At 34.9% G+C, this 20,268-nt stretch overlaps 4 protein-coding genes and 2 long non-coding RNA genes across 8 annotated transcripts; 4 read left to right on the top strand and 2 right to left on the bottom strand.

Moving 5' to 3' along the window:
• The first annotated feature begins 336 nt into the window (after window positions 1-336).
• SNZ (Integrase-type DNA-binding superfamily protein) lies at window positions 337-2,822 on the top strand. Of its 2 annotated transcripts, NM_179982.3 has the most exons (7): window positions 337-958; window positions 1,041-1,066; window positions 1,209-1,239; window positions 1,376-1,463; window positions 1,559-1,686; window positions 1,819-1,898; window positions 2,256-2,822. In NM_179982.3, the coding sequence occupies exons 1-7, from the start codon at window positions 582-584 to the stop codon at window positions 2,501-2,503; spliced, it is 978 nt and encodes a 325-aa protein (NP_850313.2). In that variant the 5' UTR covers window positions 337-581; the 3' UTR covers window positions 2,504-2,822. The 2 variants fall into 2 exon arrangements, with proteins under 2 accessions (NP_850313.2, NP_001325386.1); NM_001336762.1 differs by having other exon boundaries at window positions 440-958; window positions 1,559-1,898; window positions 2,256-2,679.
• A 188-nt stretch (window positions 2,823-3,010) lies between these two features.
• On the top strand, window positions 3,011-6,727 carry AT2G39240 (RNA polymerase I specific transcription initiation factor RRN3 protein; the record flags this gene model as incomplete). 2 transcript variants are annotated; one of them, NM_001336761.1, is made up of 15 exons in its annotated part: window positions 3,011-3,475; window positions 3,654-3,772; window positions 3,873-3,995; window positions 4,078-4,149; window positions 4,238-4,309; window positions 4,422-4,634; window positions 4,723-4,842; window positions 4,927-5,097; window positions 5,205-5,273; window positions 5,376-5,482; window positions 5,604-5,687; window positions 5,786-5,873; window positions 5,995-6,108; window positions 6,213-6,376; window positions 6,490-6,727. In NM_001336761.1, exons 2-15 carry the CDS (start codon window positions 3,686-3,688, stop codon window positions 6,725-6,727), a joined length of 1,722 nt encoding a protein of 573 aa, NP_001324384.1. In that variant the 5' UTR covers window positions 3,011-3,475; window positions 3,654-3,685. The 2 variants fall into 2 exon arrangements, with proteins under 2 accessions (NP_001324384.1, NP_181457.2); NM_129482.3 differs by having other exon boundaries at window positions 3,011-3,772.
• Window positions 6,728-6,782: 55 nt separating this feature from the next.
• On the bottom strand, window positions 6,783-9,948 carry LOJ (LATERAL ORGAN JUNCTION). Its single transcript, NM_129481.2, has one exon. It carries the CDS (start codon window positions 9,864-9,866, stop codon window positions 7,263-7,265), a length of 2,604 nt encoding a protein of 867 aa, NP_181456.1. The 5' UTR covers window positions 9,867-9,948; the 3' UTR covers window positions 6,783-7,262.
• A 2,030-nt stretch (window positions 9,949-11,978) lies between these two features.
• On the top strand, window positions 11,979-12,219 carry AT2G09020. The gene has a single exon (NR_140454.1). It is a non-coding gene; the product is annotated as an other RNA (long non-coding RNA).
• Window positions 12,052-12,257, bottom strand: AT2G09015. Its single transcript, NR_140453.1, has one exon. It is a non-coding gene; the product is annotated as an other RNA (long non-coding RNA).
• Window positions 12,258-14,344: 2,087 nt separating this feature from the next.
• On the top strand, window positions 14,345-16,632 carry PLP6 (PATATIN-like protein 6). The gene is made up of 2 exons (NM_129480.3): window positions 14,345-16,040; window positions 16,150-16,632. Exons 1-2 carry the CDS (start codon window positions 14,850-14,852, stop codon window positions 16,456-16,458), a joined length of 1,500 nt encoding a protein of 499 aa, NP_181455.1. The 5' UTR covers window positions 14,345-14,849; the 3' UTR covers window positions 16,459-16,632.
• Window positions 16,633-20,268: the final 3,636 nt, after the last annotated feature.

Below are 20,268 nucleotides of genomic sequence, written 5' to 3'. Positions count from 1 at the left end.
ATAATGCATTCATGTTCGGGTGTCCCCACTCGTGATATAAATTCATAATTTTCTCAATCTGTAAGTAATATTCGAAAAGAGTAATAGTTTATACAAATTACATTGTGATAGTATTATTAGACTATTAGTAAAGAATATACACACACATATATACTATTCATATTCCCGTATATCAAATTTTCAGTAGTCATATATTCATACGAACGCGTACTTACTATTCAGACTATATATACACGAATCTCCGAATATCTTGAAAACGTATAAGACCGAGCTAGTAATAGATATTGGCTAAGATATATTTTGGGTAAGTCGTTCTTATATTTTTTCGAGATGTTCGGAAATTGGTTTATACACATGTTTAAATATAGGAAAAAGAAAAAAAATAACGCAATCAATAAATTAATAAATAGAGATGTCTGAAAAGTAGCCAAAAACTAATAAATCAGTGTGTAGACAATCGCACTGAACAACACGTCCCACGTTCTTTTTCTTCCCTGTTTTAGATAGACTCTTAGAGTCTCTCTAGAGTCACCGGAACAATCACAAAAGCGACGACATATTACTCATTCCTACAAATACTCATGTTGGACCTCAACCTCGGAATCTTGTCGACACACAACGAAGATGAAGATTGCAAAGTACCAACTTCCATCTTCATTCAAGAAGAAGATTCCATTAATCCCTCAAACGACAACTTGTCTTTGATTACATTTGGAATCCTTAAACGAAACGTCGAAATCCTTCCTCCTCCCCCTCCTCCTCCTCCTCCTCCTCCTCCTTCGGAAAATGAACTCTCCGGCCCCGGAAATGAGTGGTTGGATCTTTCGTCGATGCAAAGAAATAAACAAGAAACGTTGGTGATGAAGAAAAAAAGTCGACGTGGCCCAAGATCAAGAAGCTCTCATTATCGTGGCGTTACCTTTTACCGTCGAACCGGCCGTTGGGAATCTCATATTTGGTATTCATTCATAAACTTTAAGTTATAAAATATATTTTAATTAGTTTTGAGATTAACACTTGGTTTTGGGATTTATGTGTAGGGACTGTGGAAAACAAGTTTATTTGGGTAATTAGATGAGATTTTCTATTTCTCTTACTATTATATTAAGGTTTAAAACCTTCTTGGATAAGAGAATTCTGAAAAGAGTAAACCAAATGATGAAAGATTTTCACTTTTTCAGTTTTGTCTTTTGTTTGGTTAAAAACAGGTGGTTTCGACACAGCCTACACAGCCGCAAGGTGTAAGAAATAGTAACAGATGTTACATGACATAACATTCGTCCTTTCAAAAATTCTTCATTTTTTCTTTTTTGGACATTTTAGTTTATATCTTTAGAGAAATATTAGTTGACTTATATATTCAAATACATATCAGAGCGTACGACCGAGCTGCTATCAGATTCCGGGGACTCCAAGCAGATATCAACTTTATCGTGGATGATTACAAACAAGACATTGAAAAGGTTTTTTTTTTCATATAACTTATTGCTTCCTATAAAGAGACAGAGAAGTTGGACGTTCGAATACTATAATATGGATATTTTGAATGATGTGGTAGATGAAGAATTTAAGCAAAGAAGAGTTTGTGCAATCTCTTAGACGAGCGAGTGCAAGCTTAGCAAGAGGAGGTTCTAAATACAAAAACACCCATATGAGAAATGATCACATCCATCTCTTCCAAAACAGGTTCGATTCGTTACTCTTCTCGCGGGTACAATTTCATTCACTATTAACCGTGACCAGTTGATTCCTATCGCGTATATGATTCACACATATAATGCATACGATTTGTAAAAGTGTTTGTATGAATACTCATAGGGGATTGAATGCAGCAGCAGCAAAATGCAATGAGATAAGAAAGATGGAAGGGGATATTAAGTTGGGTGCCCATAGTAAAGGTACTTTATAAATGTAGGGTCACGGCTGTAAATATACATACTAAATCATTGTTATCATTTAGGTGAAAGCTAAAAACCCTAACCACAACTTCACTTTGACACATGTTGCACACCTTTGATTTGATCAACCAAACCCTAGCTAGCTAGCCTTACCTTTCAGAATCATTCTCGTTCAAAATTCAATGCATATTAGTTTATAGATTTTAATCAATTTTTTTTTTTTTTTTGAAAGATTTAAACTTTAATGCACAACGACAACAGTAACACAAACCACTAAACTATATCTTATTCAACTTGATCAATATTTTAATTTAAGACATTACGACATGATTTACGAAAAGCTTTTAACGTTTTCAGGAAATGAGCACAACGATCTCGAGCTAAGTCTTGGGATATCTTCATCGTCAAAAGTTAGAATTTTGGAACCAGCAGATTATTACATGGGTTTGAATCGATCGGTGACGAGTTTGCATGGGAAGCCGTTGCCGGGATATCTACCGATCACAGAAATTAAACCGTTAAAGACAGTTGTAGCATCATCAGGATTCCCTTTCATTACCATGATCAATCCTTCTTCTTTGTCCTTATCTTGTTTTGATCCATGAGGTGATCACTATTTACTTTTAAAATTTTCCCCTTTTTATTGATAATCTATTGAATGACGGAATGATTATGTGACTTATATCTTTTTATAAACCATATTCTTGTGGAATCAGGAATTTTGTGCCAATAAAAAAAGACAAAGAACCATCATGTACTATGTTGTCAACGATGATAATTCCCAAGTGTGTGAAAGTTATAGTGTAAGTACTAGTGAGTACTCGTGAGGTTAGTAACATAAGACACGTGCATAATTGCAAACAAACAACTTTGCCGAAAATTTGTACAATGGTTAAGAAAAGAAAAGAGAGTATTGAATGATCAAAGAAAAGGAGATGAATGGGACACGTCGTCGTTTGTAATTAAAGTACAATGTCGTATTGGGTCGTATAATATCCGCTTGCTTCACCACATTCACTTATTTCTTATCCCCACTTTTCCAACTTTTCGACCCTTTTTTTTTGGGATTTCAATAAATAAACTAACAAAACAGAAGATAGAGAAAATTTACTATCCTTACATTGCAATTTTATACCTAAATAACCCAAAACAGTGGAAGAGACGAAAAAAAAAGGTGTGAAATCTTGTGGTGTTGCCATTTGCCAATGCTTTTGCTTCGATGTGCCACACTCAATCCAAGCGAGCAAGGGTAATAAGACCTAAAGTGGCCTCGACCTTTGTTTTCTTGGGCCTTAGCCGTAGGCCCAAACTTCTCTCGAGTCGTTCATGGAGATCCATCAGGGACACGTGCCATTAGTCTGTTTAGTTATAAATTTTTATGTATAGTTTGCATTTAGGTTAGTTTGGAATTAGATTAATGGTATAATTAATTTATGTTATATATAATGTTAATTTTTGAGGGCCTCGCGGGATCCATTCGAACTTCCTCTGCCGACAAAAAAGAAAAGAAGAAGACGACGTTTATATGTGTATCTCCCCAGCTAAGTGGAATCAGAGCGTGTAAAAATTATTCATCGGTGCGAGTTCTCTCTAACCTTTGTTTGTTTGTTCATGGTGGGCTCTGGTTTCCTCTTTTAGAAGAAAATTGTTAGGGCGAGAAGAAAAAAATTGAATATAGAATGAATATCTCTTTTTAAGGGTTTATGGTTTTGCTGCTCTAACCTTGGATTTTAGTGTATTGTTTTTGTTCTTCAGTAGTTGAAATTTCGAAGCACTAGCATAAGAGAATGGGAGCAGAAGAAGTGGAGACTGCTGACTTAAGCGACAAAGCTTTGGTGTCTGCCATTAGAGAGGTCCTTGCATCTGCCCAAAGTGTGAGTCTTGCATAAATGTTGCTTCTTCCACATGTTCACATATGTTTCTCTGTGTGTGTGTTCTTTAAAATTAAAAGTATTTGTCTTTTGCTAAATCCAGGGGGATACCGATCAATATAATGAGCTTGTTCAGTTAATGTACATCAAAAAGAAGAAATCTGGTGACGATGCTATGGCACAGCCAGAGGTGCCTGATGATGTCGATGTTGTGGCTCAGCGAGAGGTGTGTCTTATGACAAATCCATTCTTTCTTTTTTTCGGTTGTTGCTAACTAAGACAATCTTCATTTCTCATTCGCTTTGCAGACACTCTTGAAAATTCTATCACACTCTGTTGCTTGCTTAGATGACGTTCACCATAACCACCTTCTTCAACTTGTAACTTTTATTTATCTATCTATCTATTACACACACATACCTTAATTACCTTCCTCTGACTAATTTCATCACATTCTATTGTCTTTAGATTCTTGGAACGAGAATTTGGGATCACAAACCTAATGTAATATATGCATTGCTGGACTTAATCATATCACTGGTATTATAACAGCTCAGCAACTATGTACCTCTCTCATATCATCATCAACCATATATATTATCTGCTTACGGAGCTTAACAGCTTTTGTGCTTTTGTTGTTTTCCATCTCTAGGCCACTACTAGTGGAAAGCATCTGAGCTCTTGTTTAGATACGCTCGTCTCTAATTTACGTTCGCAACCCCGCAAACTCGACAATAAGATGCTGGAAGTTCTTTCCAGGGTGCACGCAGCTCTTCACAAGATTTCTTATTTAGTTCCCCTTGCTCCCTCTATATTACTGCCCATACTCGCCCAGAGTATGCCTAGCGTACACGACAAAGCTCGCGTATGTTTTTTATTCTGTTAAAATCAATGTAACAGCTGTCCCATACATGTGGTTAACGAAATGACAAAACTATTTTATTGTCTTGCAGTTGCAGGTTGTAGTGCCATATGTGAAGAACTTGTTGAAGTTGGAGAACAGCTCAATCATCGGAAAAGTTGTTGGCAAGGATATTCTTATGATGGTGATGGGGAGGTTCCGAGATCTCGATGTAAGTGGACGGAACGAATAATTGTATTTTCCATACAAGTATAGTACTATAGTTAGTTGATGATATGCTTGATCATCTTTGTAGTCGGAGATTGAGTGCGATGATAATCTCCAAAATGACTCCAGTCTAGCAATGTTTGATATGGAACTTGACGTTGCAGTTGAAGGCACTCTAGTTTCTAAATTGTTGGACGATTTAATGGTCGAATCTTTTAATCATCTTAAATCTTGTCAAGATGCTGGTCGTCTGGATGAGGTATGTCACCAAATGGTGCTTCATCAACAGATATATCTTTCGTTTCATTACCTTTGTGGTAGATGCATTCATCTTTTCGGGCTCTGTTATTCATGGTTTTGGCGCAGGTGTTTGAAAATCTCTTCGAGTCGTTTGAGAACTTAATTCTGAACACGCAAAAATTAAAATTTTCACAGGTATGCACCGTTTTTATAACACATAGTGTATAATATTTGTCATTTTACTTCATTGTTGGCATGAGATATCTTGGCTTATACTCATTTTGCTCTCCTCTGCAGTTCCTGATGTTCTATGCGTGCTCACTAGATCCTGAAAATTGTGGTGTGAAGTTTGCCAGTAAGCTGTTGGAAAAATTTCTCTCCAGCAACAACAATCAAGTTACTAGGTGGGTTTCATGCTTATCCTTCATGGTAAAAATATCTCTGCACGATATCAAGCTAATATTGTTCTCTACTCACCAGACTCACCGCTTGTATATGGTTTTGTTTTCTCCTCTTACTAAGCAGGACGAATGCAGTGACATATCTAGCTAGCTACTTGGCTCGTGCAAATTTTTTGTCTGCTTCTTTTGTGGCTAGCATGTTAAAAAGGTAGAAAGAGACTGCTAGAAAAACTGGCAAAAGATGATTGTTTTGAATTCAAGTTTCACTTTGTTGTAACATTGTTTCTCTTGTGTCTGAAATCCTAGATTGGTGGATGAGTGTGCTGATTATTGCAGAACATGCAATGATGATGCTAGGCCTGAAGTACACCAAGTTTTCTATTCAGGATGTCAGGTAAATATAGTCCAAGTTTAGAACCATCTTATTGCTTTTCTTTTCATTAAGGATTCTTTTGTGAGTGATACACACAATTATGTCAAGTAATGACTTTAATTTGTTACTTCTGTGACTGTAGGCCATTTTATACGTGCTATGCTTTCGAATGAGATCAATCCTAGAGGTTCCTCACTTCCAATCACAGCTTACACCATTGGAGTCAGTTTTGTCTCACAAACTAGACCCGCTGAGGGTAACTTAAACTATCATCTTTTTCCCCAATAGCTCATCAAGTGGTCTGAACCAAAGTATCAAATGCATTAAGCTGGCACCAACTTTTTTTTTGTATGTAAACAGGTATGCCTTTCATCTGTAGTTTCTGAGTTCCTTATACAAGCCAAAGCCTGTGGCCTGTTCATTGTCTCCGACGCCTTCATTTTTGATGACCTATCCGAGTCTGAGCTCTCTCGTGCTTTAGGTGGCTTCTTCCCATTCCCGTGGTTGTTGGAAAAATCTAACAGGTTCACTATCTTAACCTCTTGTTTAATGCAAATTCTCGTGCATATGATGATGTGGAAAGTAGTTGCATTGCATAATTGTTAATTTCTCCTCACCCGTTTGTTTGTCAAATCAGCTTAATCTCTCCGCACTTCATCAAACGGTCAGAGGTGAAAAAGACTTACGAGCAAGCGGAAGTGACAGTGTATGGAGATACAGACAATGAGGAGGACTCTGATGATGACGTTGATCCTGATAACGAGATGAACAAGATGTCTATAACTCCTAAACACTCAGTCATGCACGAAACAGAGAGACTCCTGAAGATGCCTTCGAGGATCAGTCCATCAACTAGTCCTCGTGAATCCCTCTGATTCTAGTGGAGAGGAGGCAATTTTGCAAGCTAGGGATACAATCTTTTTATGAGAAAAAAAACATTATTGGACTTGATTTTGTATGCAAGTTTTGAAAACTTTTCGCATCAGTCGAAGTTAGAAATAGATCGAAGACTGAAGTTAAAATGGTTTATGCCATTGTATAGGCGCAATGTATATTTACAACAGAGACCCGTATATACACTAATACCCATCTAAGCCCATAGTTTACCTCTGGTGCAGTCTTTTGAATTAGTGGAAGACACATTTGAGAGGTATCTTGTTCAAGATCTAGTTCGGTTTAGTACAACAAACAAAGATTGTCACGCTTACATCTACAAGCGCTTGCGGTGTATGGCACTGGAATCATTCATAAGAACAGAGAGCAATCAGATCATGAAGACGGCGTCCGGAAGTGTTATCAATACCAGAGGACAAAATCCTGCTCCCATAAATAGATTTTACTGAAAAGGGTGATGACAATCTCCTTTTGTATGTCTTCCAAAGATCAAAAGGCTTGAGAAACATTGATTGTTTAGTAGCTCGATCTCATCTCAGGAGAAGCCAAGCTACTAATCTTGGATGCAGCAGGAGGTTTCTCAACTCTTCCACTCACGAGTAAATTGAATACAGTATCATCATGTACAATACCTTTCTCAAGCATCTCATCATGAAGTCTAAAAGCCTCATTGAGATTTCCTTCTCTATGATGTCCTGCAATAACAGTACTGTATAGAAGCACATTTGGAGTCACATCTTTCTTCTTCATCTCCTCTAACATCTTGCTAGCTTTCAAAAACTGTCCCTTCTTACTAAGACCGTTGACAAGTACCATGTGCAAGATTTCATCAGGGACAATACCTAAATCAAGCAACTCCGAGTACAAATCAGAGGCAAGATTTATATTTCCATCTTTTAACAACCCGTCGATCATCGTTGTATATGTAAACAGATCACAACTTATTCCATCATTCACCATTTTCTTGTACAAGTCAATCGCTGCATCCATCTTTCCCAGATTACGGAATCCTGAAATCAAACTATTGTAGACAGACACATTTGGCATCAATCCTAGTTCCGGCAGTTCAGAGAACAAAGTATATGCGGTTTTCATGTCATTCTTTTTACAGAACCCGTCTATTAGTGCACCGTAGGCTGGAAGATCAAGTTTCAACTCCATGCTTTTCATTTCGTGTGTCATTTCAAGAGCTAGATCCATTCGGTTACTTTTGCAGAATCCATTGATCAAGCTGGTGAAGGTTACAACATTTGGAGATTTACCGTTTTCACTCATCTCTCTGTAAGTTTCGACAGCGGAATCAGTATCACCTACTTTGACGAATCCATCTATGATGCTATTGTAACTCGTGCAACTCATGGAATAGCGCTTTTCTTTGATCAAATTTTGCAACATCTCTTTGGCTTTAGACGTCTGACCAACTTTACACAAACCATTGATGATCGTATTATATATGACTTCATTAGCTTCGAAATTGGAAGCATTCATCTGATTGATGACATCCCAAGCATTCTGTTCATCCTTATTCTTGAAAAATCCATCGATCAAGATGGAATAAGTGAAGTTATTCGGCTCTAGACCCTTTTCCAGCATTTCAGAAAATATTGAACGAGCCAAGTCCATGTTTTTCATTCTGCAATGAGCAAGCATCATGTTATTGTAAAAAACTACATTCGGCTCAATCCCTTTTTGCTCCATCATCTTCAAAAAGCTTGTTGCAGCATCGACTTTACCTTGCTTGCAAAACAATAAAAAAATCTTGTTACACATAAAACCATGCGCAATCCAGCTTTCAAAACTGTCGTTAAAGATTTCTAGCGCCGCTTCTGGTGACTCAGCTTTCAAACACCCTTGGATCATTGTATGGACAAGAACAGATGAAGGAGCAATCCTTACAGATTTCATCCTCATATAAAACTCAATAGCTTTCTCCATCTCCATATTCTTACAAAACCATTCGACCATAACCGAAAACATAACTTTGTCCGGAGCCAGCCCTTCCTCCTCCATTCTATTAAACAAATCCAAAGCCTTACCTAACTCATTCCCCTTGCAATATCCATTAACCAAACTCGTTGCAGCAATTACACTCATCGGTATCCCAAAACCAACCATCTCATCCATAACCCTCACTGCCTCCTCCATATTACCTTCCTTCACAAAAGCCACAATCACACTAGTATACGTTTCCTGCGAGGCCGGGACACCTAACTTCCCCCTCATTTCCCTCAACAAATCCAAAGCCATAACCAAATCTGGCGTCTTACAAGCAGCTTGAACAGCAAGACTAAACAACAAACCATCTGGTTCTGCTCCTCTACTCATAACTCTCCTGAAAATTTTCACAGCCTCTTCAGGCTTCCTCTCTCTCAAACTAGCTCGCATCAACAACTGTGTAGTTACATTATCACCAGCAACACCAATTAAAACCATCTTATTATAAATCTCCTTAGCTTCATCTATCAAATTACTTCTAACTAAAGAACTTAGAACATTGTTCACATATGGCACAAAAGGAACAACCTTTCGATCCACCATCAAACCAAAGCAATCTACAGCATAATCCATTCGCTTGTTTCGAATATAAGCATTCAACAAGTAATTGAAAGCTCGTGGGGTAAGTTCAAAACCAAACCGTTTAGACGAATCAACCAAATTGTTAACCATTACGTTTGGAATTAGCGTTGGATTGTTCGAAACGAACATTACGAGCAAATTGCTGGCACGATCGTGAGTGTGAATAGAGCTTAGAAGGATATGAATAAGTACCCAGAAGACATCTCCACCTTCACAGAGACGATGTAAAGGCTTGACCCAATTGCAGTACTGAAGAGCTGAGACTGGGTCGTTTCTACGACCTAGAAGCACTTCGATTACACGAGCGTCGTCCACATGATTCTCAGTCTCAGAGGTTGAAGTTAAAGGTGAATGATTTGGTACAGAGGTTTTATGAGGAAATTCTAGTGTTGAGATGGTTTCAGTAGTGGAATCGGAAATGTCTCGACTTTGATTATCCGGTGGATGGAGAAATCGAGTCTGTGAAGAAATGGGTTTTGGATTTATAAAACGATGGAGAAAAATAGGTGGACGAAATCGTTTGGAAACCATGAAAGTAGTCATTTTTTGTTCTCAGCTAGCTTCAGCTTGTAGAGAAGAGGATCGGAGAAGAAGAACACGAAAGTCTCTCTAAAGTCTAAAACCCTTCTCTAAACGGCGTCATTTAGTTCAGCCTTAAACCCTGTAGTCTAAAAAGTCTCGGCACCAAAACTGCGTCGTTTTCGTTTACTTTTCTTTCGCTACTTGATGTCGATGCATTCTCAATTTCTCATGTGTACACTGTAACAGTACAGTTAACAAAATAAATTTGTTACTATTATTAAATGTGTTTTTGTAACAGTATAATAGCATAAATGACTGATACATTGACACAACAGTATAAATTCAACTCCCACTAAAGAAGATGATAAATCAAAGACCAAATCATGGAAAAAGCCAAGCAAAACATAAAAAGGTGAAAAAAATAGTATTTCATTCATACTTTAGATTGGATATTACATGAGGACGGTGAAGATAAATCGGTCAATGGCCAAAAGCTTTATGGATAATAGTGGTATACATGTCTTATTACTGTGTTGGCGTTTTATGTGCCATCTTTTTTATTTTCTTATATATCTCCACTAGGTATGTTACTTCTTTTCGGTTTCAGAGTTGTCGATTCTGGTCGGGATCGGTTTACTTTTACATAGAGAGTCATAATAATACCCAAAATTGACTCTTGGTCTTGTTATATCACTGCAGAATTACATAATATTCCATGTAAAACATTTAGGTATTATTAAGAAAACATTTTAGGTATAAAAGATTGGGCTTATTAGAATAGTAGACACTTTTTAAAAAGTAATTTGAGAAGTAGGTAGTTTTTTTTGAAATTTGTGAAATAGACACTTTTTTTACTTTTTGTGAAATAGAGATTATGTGTAATAAGCTAAAAGACAAAAAAATATGTCAAATACCACTTTACCCTTTACTTTATATGAAAAAATATGGGTCAAACTTTTTATATTATTTAACTATTTAGACCTATTTTTATTATATTATAGTTATTTTTTTCATATTCATCTTTTTGAATTTTATAAAAATAAATTATTTTATAAAAAATAATTTCTTTTTCCAAAAACAAGATGATTTATATGTTTTTAATTATAATTCTCGTACACCAGCATTAAAACATAGTTTTGTATACTAACACTTATACATCAAATCATTTTATACATATGTTCTAAAATATTTCTATTTATCTCATATTTATAAAATAAAATAATAATTGTTCATAAATTAATAAAAATATAATGGTGTACACCATCACGTATACTATTAAATTAACCATAATGGTGTATACCATTAAATGAAAGTAATGATTATACATTTTTACTTATGTACACTAACATTTGTACACTTTTATGTACACTAATCTCATATTATTATTATTTAAACTTTGTTTTGTATATTATCACTTGACGAAAATGGTTTTATCTTTTGAATATGAGGTGTACACAATAGGTGAAGGTGTACGATATTATAGACGGTGTAGAAGGTGATTTATGGTTTGATTTATTATCTCATTATTGCATGTATACTATTAATATCATGTACACCATATTTTACATTTTCGTACACCATCTTATTATGTAGTTGTACATCGTTGTATATTATCGTTTGTACATCACTTTGTACACTGTCTATACCGTATACCACTTCTTAGAACAATATTATACATTATCGTTGTACACTATTATTTGTACACCATTTTTTACAATATAGCAAAATATAGCAAAATTATTATCAAAATAAAAGTATTATATATTTGTAAAATATAGCAAAATTAGACTTTTTAGATTCAGAAAAAAATTTAAAAGATTAATATATATTTTATGGTAATTATTTAATAAAGAATTCATAACAAAACAAACTAAATATATATAAGTAAAGAGAAGAAGAAACAAAAGTTATTTTTATCTTTATTTGACTATATGACAAAATAACAGAAGGTTATAAAAGTTATTCACTAAAATCTCTATTAGATAGAAAGTTGTATTAGAGAGGAAAGAGAAAAGTGTCTATTCTCCCTATTTCTAAAAAAACTACCTACTTTGCAAATTATTTGTGAAAAAAGTGTCTAGTTTCCAACTTATCTCTAAAAGATTTGATAGCCTATAGTGGCTTTAGTTCCTCCTTGTCATTCCCAGCTGTGTATATATATTAACCCATGGATGGGTGATTAAATGGTGATATAGTTTACGACTAAACTAGAAGACAACAGAAAAAGATGCAGATTTGGAGTTGGCGACAAACATAGATAACTAAATGGTTATAAAAGAAAAAGAGAGAAGAAAATCGAATAAGGCCAATAATATATAAAGTGGGGATGGGAATAAACATTTTTATATTTGTCTTCTATTCCCTTCTTGTCCGTATCAAATTATCAATCTTCAAACACAATAAGTATATGTTATTGTTAAAACAAGTAACGAGCAACATAAAATTAGATATTTGTAACTTTTTGTACAACATAAAATTTGGATTATCCTTTACTCGTTTTACTTTTTTTGTATGCTTATCCGTTTATCGTTTTTTTCTAAATTACTTGTATAGTTATTTTTACTATCTTACCAATGTAACAAGAAAAAAGTTATACTACATGCAGAGACTAAACAAAAGAAATTTAAAAATTAGGTATATATACCACGAGTGAGAGTACCCCTTCCTTATCTCATACCACGAGTCCCATTCGATATATGATCTCACGTAATGAAACGGGACAAATAACATGCAAGTAGACAATTTGTTAACGTGTATATAAAATCTCGAAATAGCCGTTTTGAACAAGTTAAATACGGATAGACAAAATTTATTACTCAACTAAGTTAAGTAACAAACCCAAAATCACGGGCAAAGTAAACCACACTCTTATATTATGCTTAAAATAAAGAAGATCCCATATTTGTTTGGCAAATAGATCATCAATGTAGTCGAAGGGCTCCACGCGCAGCGACAAAAACGGAACAAGAAAGAAGAAAAAATCAAAAGATTCAAAAACCTTTCTTCATCTTTATTAACATCAACTATTCAGATTTGTGTAAGACAAAAGAAAGAAGCGAAGATTACGGGGACCAACAGTGACGTGGACCTCTCCCCGTCGGTGCCCATACCACCAACTTTACTACTCCAGTACTGGTCACTTGCTTGTTCGAATTAACCAAATCCAATTATTCGTAACTATGTTTCAGATTGTTGGCTAACTGATGATCAATCCTACAATAATACTTAAAACGTTTATTAGTATATTGTTTGGAAGATGGTATAACAATTCATTGGTTACTGATGCTTGTTGCCAAAAAAAAAAAAAGGAAAAAGAAATGATTAAACGCTTGCATCTGTTTGATTTGGACTCCATAGATTCCTTTATATAGTCAACTATAATCAATACACGTGAATCATTTCGTCATTTGATTACTGTTGAGACAAGAGTCAATTACCACCAAACATATTATTTTAAAACATTAAAGTTCCGATAACTTCGGGTGATGGCCGCAAATTTGAGTTTTGGTTTGATATTGTATATGGTATTATGGTTTGAGTTAACATTATTATTATTGTATCATCAATTCATCATCCGAATTTAGACCTACATAATAAATGCAAGATGTTATATACAAGAAATTCCAACTGCCACAATATAGAAAAAGAGCAGCAAATTTTATTTTTTTCTCATTGGCTTTCATAAATGTTACTTAATAAGACACAAGACGTTGGGAAGGACTGAATGACTTTACTGATATGTTTTCATGCTACCAAATTTCGTTTTTCATCATTCTACCATATCAATTTCGAAGTAGAGGAATAATGTCGTGCACAACCAAGTCTCGGTCCCAGCTACCATTTTCTTCAATGAACACCGCAACACGTAAACGCAAGTGATACCGCAACCTAGCTAATGAAGTTTTGGTTAACATGAACTCGCACTATATGACTTCCAAATCTTTTGTCTTCAACTCTTTTTTACCAAAGATTCAAAACCGTAGGCTCTTACTCTATAAAGCTAGACCTTGTCATTTTTAATGATATTACACAGAACAAAAAAAAAAATATAAATCCAAACCTAAAATCACAACCCAACTCCGAAGATAATAAACGGCATTGAAAATCACACAACAACCTTAAAGGCTATAATCGTCACTGAATGTTACATACCGACTCTGAATATAACATAACTTATAGGATACTAAAATTATGTCAATTCAGATGTAAAGTTGTATCAATTTATTGAAAATACTAGCTACTATATGAAAAAGTTTAGAAATGTATTGGGGAATTAAGTTTTCCGAAAGAGAGTGTTTAACTAATATTGCCTCAACTCGTTTTATGAATTTTCAAATTTTAGTCATGTGGATATGGAAATGGAATAGAACTGAAATACATTCTTCTAATCAATCATAATCCATACAAATCTGTATTTTTACTCATTTGTATTTAAATGTAACAACCACATACATAATCCCACCTTAAGTACATGATTAAGGAATGACTTTTCAGCAAAACACACCTCAAAATTCTCAAATTCTTGTCAGTTCAATAAAACAATTTCCTTGAATTATTGTCAGACACTTAAAAGATTTGTATGCATGTAACTGCTGGTCCCGTATTAATATTTATTGCTTCATTCCTTATTACTAAGCAACAAAAGTCACGCGTGAGATATAAAAGAAGATCCTTTGCAGTTTCTCTGTTCTTGCTCCTTCTTCTTCATCTCCCTTTATTGATACTGTCTGAGTAATAATAAAAATTCACTCTTTTTGTCTTCTCAAGACAGATTTCAAAATAGAAATCATTCTCCTTTTTTCTTTTTGAAAATTTCGAGTGATTTAAGGAGGGAAAATAAAGACAGAAACAAGAACAAAAGCATCGTTTGCGAATAAGACTTCTCGTACTCTGTTTTCTTTTCTCGTGTTCTTATGACAGATTTATAAAAAAGATTAGGTTTTTGTCTTGTCTTGGCGATAATGCCTAGAGAGTGTTTTAAAGATTTGATTTAAATACTCTTTTATGTTAACTACGATGCAAAGAGTACACAACAAACCGATTGATTCTATCGGAGGTTTTAAGCATTTGGTAAAACAGAGTAACGGCGGTGACGGTGGAGTGACGGCGACGGATATGCAAGAACCGAGCATCGAGACTGATAAGCTTAGCTACGAGATTTTCTCTATTCTCGAAAGCAAGTTTCTTTTCGGGTATGATGATGACCTGAAGCTTATGGAATCAAGAAGCAGAGACCCGAGTCCAGAGCAAGAAACGGCATCACCGGCGATGGTGGAAGCTTTAAACGGCGTTGTTCCGGGTACAGTTAAGAACCAGAGAGGTAAAGTTTGTGTTTTGAGTATCGATAGTGGTGGAATGAGAGGGATTATACCTGGAAAAGCTTTGGCTTATCTGGAACATGCTCTGAAATCGAAATCGGGTGACCCGAATGCTCGAATCGCTGATTACTTCGACGTAGCTTCCGGTTCCGGTATCGGTGGGATTTTCACGGCGATGCTTTTTGCGTCGAGCGATGGTAACCGTCCGATCTTCAAAGCGGAAGACACGTGGCGGTTTTTAGCTATGAAAGGTAAAAGCTTTTACAACAAATCACCACCGGGGATACTAAACAGGGTTATGAAAACCGGGTCGGGTGGTTCGGGTGGGTCAGGTTCGAAGCTTGAGAAAGCGATGAAGGAGTCTTTCGAAGAGCTTACGCTTAAGGATACGCTTAAACCGGTTTTGATTCCTTGTTACGACCTCACGAGCTCTGCACCGTTCTTGTTCTCACGTGCTGATGCGTTGGAAACGGACGGTTATGATTTTAAGCTGTGGGAAGTTTGTAGAGCTACTTGGGCTGAGCCAGGAGTGTTTGAGCCGGTGGAGATGAGATCAGTTGATGGTAAGACACGGTGTGTAGCTGTTGATGGTGGTTTAGCAATGAGTAATCCAACGGCTGCAGCGATTACTCATGTGTTGCATAATAAGCAAGAGTTTCCTTTTGTTAGAGGTGTTGAGGATTTGCTTGTGTTGTCACTTGGTACGGGACAGTTGGTTGATGTTAAGTATGATTGTGATAAGGTTATGAAGTGGAAGGCTAAGCATTGGGCTCGACCTGCGGTTCGGATTTCTGCTGATGGAGCAGCTGATACTGTGGATCAGGCTGTTTCCATGGCGTTTGGTCAGTGTAGGAGGAGTAACTACGTCCGTATTCAGGTAAATGCTTATTATTAGTGCATGGGAGTGTGAGGCTCTTATTAGACTAGTTATGTGAAGTTGAATCTTGATATTGATACTAGAACTTTTTGTTTGTGTGGTTTTATAGGCGAATGGATCAAGCTTTGGTCCGTGCAAACCAAACATAGACACAGATGCGAGTCCAAGCAATGTGAATATGCTTGTGGGAGTAGCAGAGGAGATGCTGAAGCAGAAGAATGCAGAGTCTGTTCTGTTTGGTGGTAAGAAAATCAATGAAGAAAGCAATTATGAGAAGCTGGATTGGTTAGCCGGTGAACTAGTGCTAGAACACCAGAGGAGGAGTTGTAGAATCGCTCCCACTGTAGCGTTCAAGCAATCCGGCGACAGAAGAGTCGATCAACAGACCATTTTCAAGGATATTGATTGTATGTTTTGAATATTTTTAAATTGTATAGATTTGTGTTTAAGTCCAGAAGAAAGCAACATTATATTCGAATTAGGCTTTTTATTAAATCTTAAAGATATGTGTAATTTTTGTTTTACTGAATTGTTATTTTCTATTGACTCTAAAAGAGCTTCGTCAACAAAATTTTGGAATGCAGAGAGCGTCAAGGCTAATCAACAAAACAAGTTTAGCCTAATTACCTTGACTCACAAAGATTAACACATTTCTTAAACAAGAAGATAGTTGCCAACTTACCTTTAAGGACCCTTTTAGTCTCTGTTTGTTACAGAGTCATTGATTCTGCAAAACATCATATGATGCATTTCAATTTTTTCCTTTTGTAGATTAATGAAAAAATTTATTGATACGAATTTTCTCATATTCAGAAGCAAATTCTTCATTTGGAATTTTCTAAAAAGGAAAAGATGTGCAATGAGACCAAATCTCTTTGGAGATTTAATTTGATTGGAGACCAAAACTCTTTTTGTAATGATGTGATTTAACGTAAGTTCAAAGATGTGAACTTGGGACCGTAATGAATAGAACGTATCAAGAAGGCGGTTATGAAATCATATTCATTGGCGCTCCAATAAAAGTCACTTTCTTGATTCCGGGTAATTCCGGGTAGTGACACAACAACGAATATTATTACAAATTGACAATCCACTCTATGTCTTAATCTAGTAAGTATTATTTTATTACTACAAACTGGAGCTTGACAAAACTTACCAAAAAAGAAAAAAAAAAATTGGAGCTTGACAAACAAAAAAAGATGACTACAAATTGGAAAGTTCGAAGGCCAAAAAAAAAAAGCAAGTGTTGTCGCCGTTTTTGTGCCCGTGCATGGACAAATGACCAGTGCAGGGAACGTTGTTTTTTTTTTTTTTTAAATCAAAACAGGGAACGTTGTATATATGTGTAATGTGTTGGTTAGGTCTCATGGTGACCAACACATTATACATTTTGTTTTAGAAGTTCTCCTAGTCTAAATGTTGATGAGCAATGAATTAAAAGAAAATTTAGAGTAAACAAAAGACCGTACGAAGATTGTAGACTCAAAGTTTCTTAACCTATAACAACTGTATTTGATAGTTGAATTCGTCAAATCGGTAACAGTAAATCATTGTTTTCAAAATGTTAGATTTTCTACGACTGAAAGATGTTGAAATGGGTAAAGAAAAAGAAAAGTACTTGCTTTGTTGACAAAATGGGTATATTTATCCATATTGTCAATTATGATTCCAAAAACGTCAGATATGGTTTAAAGAAAAAGATGTATGTAAATCTTTCAACAAATCTATTAAATCCTCTCACAGTTGAATATTATATGGGTCTTTATCTGAAAGTAAGTGGGAAACTAAATGGTATGTACAAGACAAGGGAAAAGAAAACACCATAACTTTAGTAGAGCTTGGATCATTTTTTTTGACATAGAGTTTGGATCATATGTATTTAATATTCGCAATATACAATAGTAGTTGTGGATGTGGATATTGATGAGGTGGAATTCTTAGGACACATAATACCTAGGCCATGAATGTTTGTAGTTTTTAAAATGGTTTTTGGATTTTGGATTTTGGTTTTTGGTTTTTAGTTTTTGATTTTCTTGGTTTTTGTTTTTGGTGTAGATTTTAGTTTCTGGTAATTTGTTTAGATTTTGGTTTTTATGTTAATGGATAGTATTTTTTTTACAAAACAAATCTAAAAATAAAATAAAAAATGTGATCGATTGTTTTTGAGAGAGAAACTCCCAAAACATAGATTTTGGTTTTCTTTGAAAAATTGTTAAAACACTCAAAAACTAGATTCCTATATTTTAGAAAAACTTGTTTTTTCAAAATCTTGAATGGCTACAAAATAGATTTTAGAAAAAATTAAAACCAAAAACTAGTTTAAAAACCACACCCATTCAAGGCCCTAATCTCCAAACACAAAACTGAAAAACATCATGTAAACTGTTAAACATATGAAGTAAAAAAAGAAAAAACAATATATGCAATAATATACAACGGACGTGTGTTAATTTACTGACTGTTTGTTGATTTTGAGTTGGAAAGCTCATAAAAATTGACATTGTATCAAAGCTCATATCATGGACTCAAGTAAGATATATTGCCAATCTTTGGAATAGACTCGCTTCGAGGCAGAACGAACCATCATTTGGTGACGTTTTAGGAAGCACATATCTAAAATAAAAAAGAAACTTATATCTAAAAGATATGAGACAATTCATTCACTCTTAATTGGTTTGGAGTTGGAAAATCCATGAGCTTTCACAAACATTTCCTGAAAATACATGCGACAACCAAAGATGCATATCATCAATGTTGCAAATTAAATAGCAAAACATTAAGTAAACATAGAAAAACTCAAATATTTAAACAGTTTGTATACAAAAATTATATGGAAATTGTAGGATTACCGATCCTAGGGATGATAGATTGCAGTGGCTAAATAAGAAAATTGAGGGTGAATGAGTTATCTATGAACCAAAAGAAAATTAAAAACCAAAAATATAATCAATAGATTTGGGTTAGAAAGACAATAGATTTGGGTGAGAGATGCTCGTTTACGAACGACTACATATGACACTGTGAAGTATACCGCACGGTTTTGCGGATCAAACTGCTGCTCCACATATTATGTACGTAATTTTGTAGTTGGTTTATATCCTAAAGAGTTGCGAGATTAGTTTGATCCAGCTTAAAAATAGGTGATATTGAACTTAAGAAATATGTGGTCGATAACCACAAGTAAAATTTACTAAAACCACTATATATTATTTATAGAGAACACACCATTACCAATTCTGATGCTCATCCAAGATTAGGTATCATGAAACTGCTTGGATATAAATGCGAAAACCAAAGCTGTAAATAATGAATAATGCAACATATATATACAATTTATGCGAAAACATCAAGAAAACATAGCAAAGAAGAGAAATCTAACATGCACCTAGCTAAGCTTTATATACAAAAAGGACAAAAAATGGTAGGAACAAAAGTTGATCGACCCTAAGGATGATAAGGTGTAAATGCAAGGTATAGAGGATCGGTGGAGAATGAGTTATCTATTAAGCAACGAAAAAAACATAACCTTAAAAAAGTCAATACATTCAGGTTAAAAAGTCAACATGTTCATGTGTTGTTCAAGGGAAATGAACCTCATATAGTCATAAGTAAATCTTTATTTATCATTTTCTGTCGCCATACTTAAGTCTCTATTATAGACGTGCTTTATCATCGTCTATCGTCATATTTATCATCGTCTATCGTCATATTTAAGACGTTCTTTCACACTGCACGTCTTCAACTTTTTTTATGTGGTATACGAACAAAAGACACTTAATTATTCGTTATAGAAATAAGGTTATCAAACCTATACATTGATCCCGGCCCGTAGGCCCTGACTGACCAATTAAGAAAAAAACAATATATTGGACCGACTATTCAACGAAAGCAAAGTAAATGTATTATACTCAAAATCTTGATCAAGTAAGAATAAGTGATCAGACCGATTGGTTAGTAATTTATTAATATGACATGAGATGTAGACTACATCATGTAAACATGGAGAAGATGTTATGTTCCTGCCTTTTTGCTGACTAATTATATTATATAAAATATTAAGTCCTTAAATAATCGTATAATATTTTATAATTAACGAGTTTCGTGTTTAATAAAAATAGAAATAAAGACTAGTCTATCATATAATTTTCTTTAATGTGATGTGATTAGTCTAGTTAGACCGGTACCTTCATAATTCGAAAAGGATTTTATTTGACTTAGTTGGTGTATC

The sequence above is a fragment of the Arabidopsis thaliana genome, chromosome 2 (assembly GCF_000001735.4).
Source record: "Arabidopsis thaliana chromosome 2, partial sequence".
NCBI classification, from domain to species: domain Eukaryota; kingdom Viridiplantae; phylum Streptophyta; class Magnoliopsida; order Brassicales; family Brassicaceae; genus Arabidopsis; species Arabidopsis thaliana.
The sequence above is the reverse complement of the archived record's forward strand: the minus strand, read 5'-3'. Positions and strand labels throughout refer to the sequence as shown.

Bases quoted from the DNA above. Each gene is read 5' to 3' on its own strand.
- SNZ (NM_179982.3), top strand. From the start codon at position 582: ATGTTGGACCTCAACCTCGGAATCTTGTCGACACACAACGAAGATGAA. The intron at 959-1,040 runs GTATTCATTCAT...ATTTATGTGTAG, and splicing joins CGTTGGGAATCTCATATTTG to GGACTGTGGAAAACAAGTTT. The intron at 1,067-1,208 runs GTAATTAGATGA...GGTTAAAAACAG, and splicing joins TGGAAAACAAGTTTATTTGG to GTGGTTTCGACACAGCCTAC.
- LOJ (NM_129481.2), bottom strand. From the start codon at position 9,866: ATGACTACTTTCATGGTTTCCAAACGATTTCGTCCACCTATTTTTCTC.
- PLP6 (NM_129480.3), top strand. From the start codon at position 14,850: ATGTTAACTACGATGCAAAGAGTACACAACAAACCGATTGATTCTATC. The intron at 16,041-16,149 runs GTAAATGCTTAT...GTGGTTTTATAG, and splicing joins GTAACTACGTCCGTATTCAG to GCGAATGGATCAAGCTTTGG.